The sequence below is a fragment of the Nycticebus coucang genome, chromosome 6 (assembly GCF_027406575.1).
Source record: "Nycticebus coucang isolate mNycCou1 chromosome 6, mNycCou1.pri, whole genome shotgun sequence".
Lineage (NCBI taxonomy): Eukaryota > Metazoa > Chordata > Mammalia > Primates > Lorisidae > Nycticebus > Nycticebus coucang.
Genome location: NC_069785.1, coordinates 37,430,868 through 37,443,324, shown reverse-complemented (window position 1 = coordinate 37,443,324; position 12,457 = coordinate 37,430,868). Strand labels below are relative to the sequence as shown.

The 12,457-nt window shown below is 32.4% G+C and overlaps 1 protein-coding gene across 2 annotated transcripts in view; it reads left to right on the top strand.

Moving 5' to 3' along the window:
* Positions 1-12,457, top strand: part of DPH6 (diphthamine biosynthesis 6) — a 180,313-nt gene that overhangs the window by 84,522 nt on the left and 83,334 nt on the right. For both annotated transcript variants that reach the window (XM_053594773.1, XM_053594775.1), the window contains exons 4-5: positions 8,384-8,457; positions 11,956-12,074. In XM_053594773.1, the coding sequence (XP_053450748.1) occupies positions 8,384-8,457; positions 11,956-12,074 (193 nt within the window). The remainder of the gene's footprint in view (positions 1-8,383; positions 8,458-11,955; positions 12,075-12,457) is intronic.

Here is a 12,457-nt window from a genome sequence, read left to right as displayed (position 1 = left end):
AGTTTTGTAAAAATCAACTGTTTGCTGTACAATCGTTGTTAGCATCAGTGGAGAAACTTAGAGATTGTTGTGGCTTTTCTTTCACGTGAACAATTTAAAATATATTCTAAGATTCATAATTGATCATCTGTTTTCAGTCCAAGGTTTTTAGACATCGTGTTAATATATTGGCTCTTTCTAAATAAATTCTTGATATGTGTCCCTTGCCTAGAGGTAGGTGTGGAAATAGTGGCATAATAAAACTATATTTTTATCAATTTGTATGTGTTTACTTTAGGAAGTAGCCTCTCGATCGTGACAGTTGTTGACATAAGTCATTTAGCAGCCTGTAGCTTCCCAGCAGCCTTGCAGATAGGTGTGTTTCACATTGACAAAGATTGGGGGGAAAGTGATCTAAGCAACAAATGGGCTGGTAATGTCTGCTTTTCTAATTTGATCAGAGCTGACTTTTTAAGAATCTCTTAATGCCTCTTATTTACAAAATGAGGAGGATAATGATAATCTACCTCAGGGCATTGTTGAGAGTAGTAACTAATATAAATTTTTAATGACATTATGCACTGCTGTTTCTAGTACTCAGTGATGCTATTGCTGACTTTATTTCCTGACTTGAACTTATACATCCATCATTTATAGTGATAATGGCCTAAGCTAAACAGTATCCACTTGCATCTGAGAGCCCCTGTGGTTTAGCAATATGCCAGTCTTTGTCTCTAACTTCTCCGTTACTAACATTATTATCTTTAATTTTTTTTTTCCTCTTTGATCACAGCTACTTAATTAGCTTTGGGTCATCTTAATGACAAAAATATAATTTAATGTGTGTTAAACACTCTAAATTTTCTGATTTATGCTGAATTTAGTAATATGATTGCTGAATCATATTTCTCTGAGAATCTGAATTTTATTTTTTGAAGAATTTGGCAATATATGAGGTCTGGCAATTAAGTTTTATGAACTCATGCAAAAAAAGTGCTGCATAGCTCATTGCTCTACCAAGAGTACCGTGCAGCAATATTCATTGCTGAATATTACTATGATCACCTTCCAGGTACTGTCCTTGGGAAGCTATGCACTGACATTAGTGCCTAAGCAATTTTGGAACTCTTTTTTCTGGAATGGCTGTCAGAGCTGTCGTTATATGAGGTCTGATAATTCAGTTTGCAAACTCATCCTAGAAAAAGTGCTACATACCTCATTGCTGTATATCACTACTGTCATCTTTTTTTTTTTTTTTTTTTTGAGACAGAGTCTCACTTTATTGCCCCTTGGTAGAATGCCATGGTGTCCTAGCTTGCAGCAAACTGTTGGACTCAAGCAATTCTCTTGCCTCAGCCTCCCAAGTAACTGGGAATACACATGCCCACTACAACACCCAGCTACTTTTTTTAAAGATGGAGGTCTCTTCCTGGCTCAGGCTGGTCTTGAACCTGTGAGCTCAGGCACTCCACCCTCCTAGGCCTCTCAGAGTGCTGGTATTACAGGCGTGAGCCACTGCACCCAGCCCAACTGCTGTCATCTTTGAAGTACTCCATTTGGCCATATTGTGACTAATGAGTTCTAACACTTAATTGTCCAAACTCATATGTATTTTTTGTTCAAATGTTTATTTTTTTTCTGTCAGTCCTAACTGCTTATGGTCATATTAACATCCTAATTATAAAATAGAAAAATTTTGTTGAACTTTCTATAGTATCTGGTACTATGGTTTTAAGAAAGAGCACAGGCATGGTTGGCAGATAGGCCTTGATTTAGGGTATTCCTATTACTAGCTTTGCCAACTGGAATGGATTAATTACCTTATTTTTTCACATATGAAGTCAGTTTAATATTATTTTGAATTGTTTTGAGGAATAACTTAGATAACGTGCACATTGTACCTAGTTTAAATCTTGGTACATGCTGGTTACTTGGTAATGTCATTATTAATATCATTACTTTGTAAACTTTTCCTTTTCATTAGATTCTCTATGTATTTGCATACATACCATTATTTAGGTTGCTCCTCCTATCATTATGACCACTCTTTTCCAATCTCTTCCCTGAATTCTTCATCACTTCTGTCTCCTTACATGGCTCACCCTGTATCCTGTTTCTTGAGGCTGTCGTTTGCCCCTATGGCTTCAATTATGTGCTAACAATACCCACAAAGATCTCTATATTCTCTCAAGCACCAAAGTTGTATTAATGTACCTAATAGTATCATCTATTTGAATTAGTGCTATGATCTAATTGTGCTCCGCCCCCACCACCCCCCCATTCATATATTGACACCCTAACTGCCAATGTTAAGCTATTTGGAGATGGATCCTTTGGGAGATAATTAGGTTTAGATTAAGGTCATGAGGATAGGAACCTCACAGGCAATGAGAAGGCAGCAATTTACAAGGCAGGAAGAGAGCCCTCCAGAGAATCTGACCACACTGGCACCTTGAACATAGACTTATAGCCTCCATAATTATGAGAAAATAAATTTCTGTGATATTTTGTTATGGCAGTCTGAAATACCTAGCAAACAAACCCAACTTACACAGAACTAAACAAACTCAGTATTTTCTTTTAAAATAAATAATTATTTCATTTCTTAGTTAACAGTCACTTAAACTAGAATCATTGGTCCCCTCTTTATGTATGCTTCTTGTCTTTATCCAGTTTATTCCCAAGTCTTATTAATTTGTTCTAAATTGTTTTTGGAATTTGTCCTATTATCTATATTCTTCAACACTTTCAGGCTAGGCCCTCCTTCTCTCTGTATACTCTCTAGTCTGTCTTTTACACTGTCACCAATTTTATCCTCTACATATACATATGATCATATCTCACTTCTTAAAATATTTAGTGACCAAGAGAATTGAAAATACATATGCATGCAAGGACATATAGGTAAATTCACAATGGCTTTATTTACAAGAACCTCAAATTGGAAACACCCCAGATATCCTTCAACAGGTAAATGGATAAATAAAAGGTGATATTTTTATATATGGACACAAAGGAATAAAAAGGAATGTATGTATCAATAGTAAAAAGGAATGTATGTATCAGTAGTACATACATAAAAGGAATGTATGTATTAATAGTTGATACATACACAGTATGGATGAATCTCAAAATCATTATGCTAAGTGGAAGAAGCTAGAAACAAAAGGATGTTATTATTCATATGACAATTAAGAAAATGTATAATAATAGATGATGACAAATAGCAGATTAATAGTTACCTTAAGCCATGGGTGAAGGGAGAGTTGGGCTGCAGAGAAACACAAGAAAACTTTTGGGTGTAATCAGATTGGTTTGTATCTTGATTGGAACCAGTTTCACTGGTATCAATTAAAAACTCATTGAATTGTACACTTTAAATGGGTGCAATTTATTGTATAATTTCACCTCTACAAGGTTGGTTTTTAAAAAACTCTTACAGGGATGAGCTCTTCATTGCCTTCAGGATATAGGTTATGTGTCTGAACAATCTGGTCACAACTTTTCCTTCCATTTATTGATGTGTGCTTTTGACTCCACACTGCTTACTGTCCCCTAATATGCCAAAAATTTTATTTTGTTGTCTTAGCTCATATTCTAAACTCTGAATTGTTCCCCACCACCTTTCTTTTCTTTCTCGGAAAAATTAAGTATGTCCGTGAAGATTGGCCTGGAAGTCAATGTTGACCTTGTGGAACATTATGTAGCTCTTTGCTTTTATGTTACTTTATTTATTTTTAATTCTTTTCTTTAAAAATTAACATATAATAATTGTACATATTTGTGGGGTACATAGTGATGTTTTGATACATATAACATAGTGATCAAATCGGAGTAATTAGAATATCCATCATCTCAAACATTGATTACATATCTTGGCTATGTTGAATAATGCTGCAGTAAACATGGGGCTACAGATGACTCTGATGTACTGATTTCCTTTCTTTTGGATAAATGCCCAGTAATGGGATTGCTAGGTCGTATGGTTGTTCTATTTGTAGTTTTCTGAGGGACCTCCATACTATTATCTATAGTGGCTGATACTAGTTCACATTATCACCAACAATGTGTACAAGTTCCCCTTTTCTTTACATACTAGCCAGCATTTGTAATATTTTGATAATAGCCATCCTAACTGGGATAACAAGATATCTCCTATCACTTTCTTTATTACTCAATTTTGGTGCCTGAACTTTTCAACAATAAAAATATAATCTTCCTATGAAACTGGTATACAGTATGGACATAGAAAGTACTTTTTGTTATATGTTTTAATATTTAGTGGAACACTGATAAAGAATGGTGACATAGCAATTAGCATTATGTTTCAGAAGGCTATATAACTAATTAAATTTGGTAATATTACTTGGTGAGCACTATGGTTTAGCTCTTCAATTTGATTTTGCTGTCAATTGATTTTGACAGCATCTTAATAAGTTATCAGTCTATTATAGGCTAACAAATCAAACTGATTTAAGACTAAATACATAATCCAAAATGCAAATTTGTTAATTTACAATGTAGACTACTTATATTAAACAGGTAAGAAAACATGTATTAATGGACTAACAAATTTTGGGGGATGGAAAGCAACAAGGCAACCTAAATTATAGTCAGAAGGTTGCTTAGTGGGTACAGAATTGTATCATGGAAAGTTGGTTCAAATCTGGCCAAATTTCTGAGGCCTAAAGTCTACATTAATGATTTTCTGTAGCATATTCTTTTTTACTTCAATTATAGCATAAGATTGTTTATTTGGGTAAATCTTTATGCTGCTTCAGTTTCATATCTTTTATTCTAGTAGACATTCTGATTTTTTTCTCTGATGATACTTCCATTGCTGTTATTTTCCCACTATTATTAATTTACTGAGCTTTTCCCCCAAAGTGATATTGGGTCAAAGGTCAGGGCCTGAACCTAGCTATATTATTTTCAACAGAGTGGATTCATTGTATGGTAGATCTTTACCTATAAAAAGGTCTGCTTTGCTTTTTTCTTCAAAGTTGATAGTTATGTTCAGAATAATTAAGGAATCAACATAAATCTTACTTATCCCCAGATTATTTAGGACTCACTACGCTGGAAAAATTTGTTGCAACTATAGTATAGAGTTAGTAGGCAGCCTAGTATGGAGAAGTGATAATGAGAAAGAAGAGTGGTGCACCCCTAGAATAAAGAGCTTTGTCAAATGGATGTGCTAGGCTTCCTTTAACAGTAGCAGTACAGTCACCCCTCAGTATTCTATTGGTGCCACATCTGTGGATTGAAAATATTCAGGGAAAAAGAATTACAATAACAATGCAATTAAAATGCAAATAAGAAAATCAGTACAGTATAACAACTCTTGCATAGCATTTACATTATATTAGGTATTATAAGCAATCTAGAGATGATTTAGAGCATATGGGAGCATATAGGGAGGTTATATACAAATACTACACTATCTTATATAAAAAGACTTGAGCATCCTTGAATTGTGGTGTGGCAAAGGAAGTCTTGGAAGGAAACTTCTGCAAATACTCAGGGACAACTATAGTAGTAATCAGTAGAAAAATAACAAGTATTTATAGAAAAATAATAAAGAATATTATAATATTGAAAGAAGAAAATATTTACCAGGAACTGTCTTATTAACCTAGGTTATTTTACTCACGTCTTCACAGTAACCCTTAGAAAACAAGATCTATTATTATCCTCGCTTTACAGATGAAGAAACTGAGACACAGAGAAATTGAGTAACTTATTCAAAATCATGGAACTAGTAAACTATAGGGCTGGATTTCTACTGGGTAGTAGTAATTATGATTATTAAATAAATCCTACTGATGATCTACATATAAGCTTAATGTAGAACAGTCAGAATTTAGCTGGATGTTGATTCTAGAGCTGATTAGTTAGGTGTTATCAATAAAAAATAAAACAGATGAGAGTAGAAGAAAATTCCAGAGAATGAATGTAGAAGAAGAAATTGATTGTTTCAGGGTTGTGTTTAGCATTAAATGAGAGCCATAGGACATTTAGCACATGGTAAGGGGATAATAAGTGCCAATCATTATTTAACAGCGGTTGGCTGTAGTTTAAGAAGACAAGCACCAGTAGCTTTGATCTTTGTTTGCATGGTCTGTAGAGAAACACACTCATGTAAACACACACACCCATACATATGTAATATTCAGTACTTTATATTTTCTTATGAACAACTATATCATGGAGGGTATAACCAAAAATCTGATCTTTTGATAGTGTTATTCTCTACTCCATGATCTAGTCTGTATTTGCATTTAATGAGGCACACTATGCCATGATTTTTGCTGATGAATATAATGACTTTTATGGAAAGAAACTGGCTAGGAAGGTTAGAGAAAGGTTATAAGCAAATGTATCTTACAAAACTGCTAAAATAGAAAAGTAAAGGCAATAGCTCTTTTCCTGAAACGTTATCTGATAGAAATAATTACTTTATTGGGGGGTGCTTTGGGAAGATACTTATTATTTCAGAGGGGAAATTTTAAATTGACTTCATCTCCAAAGACGTAAGAAATTCCTGTTGTGCATTTATGTTTATTTATTATGGTATCCTTTTAGGGCACACAAGGTTATTTCAGTACATCTTGAAGTACTACTTTTGTTTTATGTGAAACACTATTTTTCTTTATAGGTTTCCAAGCTTGGTTAAGGCTGAAGTATTACTAATGAACTCATCTCTCTAAAGTGGTTTCATCAGTACATCCATGTGCTGGGATGGATTTTCTTTTATGCCTATTCAGAGAGTTCTATTCAATTTGTTATTAGTAATTATCCCCTAGTCACTTTCTTCATATCTGTTTTCTAGATAACAGTTCCCTAGTTTATACCTGTCTTATGTATTATTCTTCCCTAAGTGTATTGTCTTATACTTCTTTACCTTAAATCTCATCTTGGACCTGTCCTTTCAAATCCCCAAGTTGTCCATATTCATCCATGTATTTGATTGATCTTCCTTTCTTTTCTTTTTAATCCATCCTACCTTTGTATCATCTACAAACTTGATCATACTTGAATTTACATTCCCCTCCAGCTCATTACTGAGTATGCCCGACAGACTAGTTCTTATTCCTGGGAGATCATGCTGGATATACTGCTGGATGTTCTCAGTAGGGACTGTGTTGATGATAATGCATTGCTTCTTTCCCACACAGAATTTTTTATCTACTGTGTAGGCAATGACTCTACCATCTCTGCTCTCTGAATACTCCTCCATCAATCATCTTTTTCTAAGATTATTATGATATTCTCTTATTTATGCCATTGCTTAATTTTTTTAAGTTACAGTCTAGGAGAATATTGTTCCTAAATCAAAAATTTTGCAAAGTTTTCATTGTATTCAACTTTGATATGAGGACAATTAATGACAATCAATGACATTGTGGGGCATGGGGGAAGGGGTGAGCAGACAGAGAAAAACGGAGGGGGTGAGGTTAAGGAAAAGACAAAAAGAAGAAAGAAAATAGTGACTAATTCTCATATAAATTGGATTTGATTTTGACTAAAGTATATTACTTAAACATTAATTTTTACTTCAACTTGTTAATATGTTGTTTAGGATACAGGATACTGCATCCTCATTTATAAGTGAATTATGTTTGTAATTTCCCCTTTATAATAATATATTTTTTCTAATTTTAATATCAGGTGTCTCCAGATTAAGTAGAATGATTTTGAAGTATTTCTTCTTTTTCTATTGTCTATAAGATTTGGCATGATCTATTTTTTTAAATTATCTTTTATCTGTATTTATAAATATTAGTTGTCTATTCTTTGATACTTTGGGGAAAAAAATAATAAGTAGTTAATCAATGACTCTATACTGAACCTCAGAGTCAAAGCACTCTATAATTAGACATACTCTTATTTGACAATGTGAATGTTACTTTCTTTGCATTACTATTATTATTATTGCTTAATACTTTGTTGCAGCAATCGTCTGATTTCTTTTCTGAATGTATTTGTCTTTGTTATTTGCGAGGTTTTTGTTTCTGGTCCCTATCTTAAACATTGTTATTGTTGTTAAAGTTTAAGCCTTTTTAATTTTGTGAAGTCAAAAAGTGGAAGCCTAATGAACACATGTATACGTGAAAATTAAAAAAAATATAAGTGCTAAGCGTAAAACATTTTGGAAGTGTTGCCTAATTTTTGCTCTCCCCATGGAAAGAAGTCTACGGTTATTTAAATTTTAAGTAAAAGAATAGTTCTTTTTCCTTCAGCTGAGATGATTTAAATATGTATTTTTTTCTTGAATGTGGATTGTATTTATGCCGCAGGATGATTTCCTAGATGAGACACAGTTCATTTATAATTTTCAGAGCATGATGTAGAGTGATACGTTTATTTAATTTTAAAGTTATATTTTTTCCTTTATTTTCAGGAGAAAGAAGAAGCAGAGGGCATATCAGTAGGTGCTATACTTTCTGACTATCAGCGAGTTCGAGTAGAAAATGTGTAAGAGACATTCAATAATTTGTTAACTTTTAAAGTATATATATATTAAGAACATGATTACATGAAAAATAAATAATTATATCCACATTATAAATTAGTATGATATTCTACATGCCCTGTGGAACTAAATGTATATATTTACCTAAGTAATAAAAGTAACATTTTTACTTTGTTCTGTCCTTATCTCACATGAGAAAACTCTTAACTTACTGTTAGGAAAAATAAATAATTTATAATAAAAAGTTCAGACAAAGATTTTCAGTGTGAAGTGTTATCTTCAATTCTTTATTGCATACTTCTAACCTCTTTTAACTATCATTTGCAATAAAAATCAGGTCCTATTAGAAGGAATCCCATAATATTTTTTAAAAAATGCTTAAGGAATGTATTTCTCTTTGGCTAATAGGATTCAGTTCTTAGCCAGAAATATTCATGTGATTGAAATATTTATATGTAAACCCATTTAACTTTTGAGGAATATTTAGATTGTTGCTCCCTTCTATCCACAGCATAGAGATGTAATACTAGTAAGACATTTAGTCTCTAGCTACAAATAGCCAAAATGTCAATTTTATTGATCTATCAAAAATCATCAGAGTAGATGATAATTATTTAATGTAGACTTGGCAACAACACCTGAATGAATTCACTTTTCATTTTTACTTGGATAAATACTATATTGTGTAGAGAGTTTAAGTATAATGATATTTGCAAAAAAAATATGGATTCTGGTATTTTTCTTAAACACAACTTAATCAGAAAATAAGTGATTTCCCCACTCAAAATGATAAATGAAAATAAGATATGAGGGTTGTATTTATGAAATAGTTTCATATTCTTGATAAAGAAGCATTTATGCTGTCTATCTCATTAAGAACCTACATATTAACAGACTTGAAAACTTAAGTTTTATTTTTATTTTATTTATTTTCTCTATAATTCCATGGTGGATTTAAGGCACTTAAAAAATATAGAATTTTGAAAGTGCATGAAGGGAAAACACGGCAAAGCATGTAAGTGAAGAGAAATATGATAATTCACATTTTAGAGTTGAGAATTTTTAGACAATGTATGATGGTGGTGGAAATAAGGAAGAGGTCAAGTATGTATATTTTGAGCAATTTTTCCCTTACATTTTACTTGTTCGCTTTTGATTTATGAATGAACATGGATCACATAACTCTAAAGGCATACATTAGAAATATTATTCTCATAAAGTTTTAGGTAGGTCAGATTATTTAGTTTCCAAATTAGTGTTTTTTAATAAGTTAAACCCACGTAGTTTAATGAGTAGCCATACTGGAGATAGGGCGGCCATCTATTTATGAATGGTAAAAAATCAAATGTAAATGTCCTCCTCATTAGGAGACCGCTTTATTATGTAAGGTGTTCAAAAAGTTCATATGCAATTTAAAATAACCCAATTAAAATAATTGCTTATTTTAAATTGCATATGAACTTTTTAGACACCCTGTTTATACATAGAAAAAGGACCCAAGGCATACATTGGGTAGAAGCAAGGTTTTCTCAAAACACCATCTTAGATAGAATTCAACACATGATTTAAGATGACCAGATTTTATATCACAGAGCATATCTGCAACAATTTATTAATAGATGTCATAAGGTCAAATGCATCAGTGATTTAAAATACATAAAGAAGTTTGACTTACATCTAAAAATAGTCAAAAGATTATGAATTTTAAAGCAGCAATCAAGAATTTTATTATAAGGACAGGAGGGAATAAAGTGTTTTCCATAAAAAATAAATCTTAACTAGAAAAGTTAGAGAGGATAGTTTGATTAATAAGCATTAAACATTGGAGAGAGGACAGCAAAAGCAAGAACTGTAGTGTTTGTGTTTCATGGGTAGTTTAAATTTTATTATTTGTGTAGTTATTGTCTGCCTGAACATTGCCTTAATGCTCTTGACACATTTTAAGAAGGAAAATTATATAAAAGAGTATCTGTGGTAAAAAAAAAAAAAAAAAAGGTTTTCATTTTTTTGATAACGTATATGTACAAGAAAAAAGTAGAAATTTCTTTTAAAAGTCACATGCAGGTAAATGACCAGACATGTAATACGTTTAATAAGTATTGGGATTCTCTGAGAGAGACACCGTAATGGGTGTAGGTGTGAGTGGTCAGCCAGGCAACTTTACAGATGCTAGGGATGATGGATTTTAGAACTATATTCTTGTTTGACATCTCATCTCAGCCACTTGCTGTGTGATTTGAGCATGTCACTTGACTTTGACTGCCATTTATTGAATAACAATTTGTCCAGGTATTTTTTTACATTCTTTAGTTACATTACTTTTAATTGAGAAAGCGGTGATTAAGCAAAGGCATGTTGTAAGTGAGAAAAATAGGGAACACAGCCAGTGTAGTAGGCAAGAGTATGTAGGCAAGAAGTGGTGGATGGAGTGAGGGGGGAATTAGACCTGAGAAGTAATCAGGGTGATAATTTTATGGGTCTACTGCAAAGATTTTTTACCTGAAGTGATGAGGAGGAGCCACCGCAGTGCTTTGAGCAGAGGAATCCCTTAATGTTTGAAAAGAATCACACTGTCTATTGTATTGAAAATGGATTTTTCAAAGAAGAGGGTGGAAGCTGGGAAAAAAATTAGGATATTGACATGAGAGATAATGGTGGCTCAGACCAAGTGTTAGTGGTATTGGTGGTATTCGTGAGGAAGGATCACAATTCTGCATTGTGGTAGATTGGAAGAAAAGAAGAGTAAAGGATGGCTTCACTTATTAATCTTTTAATCTTCTTAAAAACTTTGAAAGGAAGTATTTTTGCCCCTATTTTATGAACTAGGGAATTAAGAACATGGACTTAGAGTCTTAGAACTTGCTTAACTTGGGATAGCCATGTAGCTAGAATGCAAAATGAGGTTTCAAACTCAGATTTGTCTTGACTCCAAAACTCACTTTCTTTCTATTGCACCAATCATGTGAAAGTATCTAGTACAATGCCTGCAGTATATTAGGTACTGAATAAATTGTATGCTTTGTTCTTAGTAATTTTTGGACTCAGAGAGAAATTCATAAAAAACAATTTCAAAGTTAGTAGATAAGAGCAGTTCATGTTCATATTGCCATAGTTATTGTAAATTTAATCATGAGTATAATTATTTTGTTAGGATAAATTATTTGCATATGCTTCAAAATTTGATACTCACAGAAATTCAAAACAGAATATCATCTGTTGACATTTGTAAGCTCTTTACATAGATTTCTAAACTTAGAGACTTACTAAAATTAGTATTTCTAGTATGCTGGGAGAATTAATTTTTTACCAGTTTAACTTAGCCCACGGATGTTAAATATGTTTATGTTGTATATGTAAACTTCATTACGCAAAACATGTTTTTTAAAGCATCTTAAATGCTAAAGTCCTTGAAAGGAGCATAATGTTTAAAATCAAACTGCTATGGATCCAACTATGGGGCATTACGGTATCATCTAATTTTTTTCTTTTTATTTTTGTAGGTGTAAAAGGCTTAATCTCCAGCCTTTAGCTTACCTTTGGCAGAGAAACCAGGAAGATTTACTGCGAGAGATGATATCATCTAACATTCAAGCGATTGTCATCAAAGTAGCAGCTTTTGGTATGTAGTCAGACTTTTAAGGGAGCTGTCTATTACTACATAGATAAACAGTTACAGTGCAAAAGGAAGAATGATTTAGTATATAAAAATGTGGAGACACAGCTGAAGAAATTGAGTAAGACCTGGTTTAAAGGAGAAGTTTTAAAATGGGCTTTTGACCATTTGCCAAAGTGATTAATAGTGAGATTTTTTTTTTTTTGGAATATATAACTAGTTCTAAAACTGATATTGTATTATGTATTAATGGTTCTTTAATTAGAATTATTTTCATAGGATTGGGAATTTAGCTTTCTAAGAAACAGGAAATATAGAAGGTTTTTTTCTTTGTTTTTGCTTTTTTTATCTCCTTAAAATATGTATAAAACATTATATTTTCCTTTTTA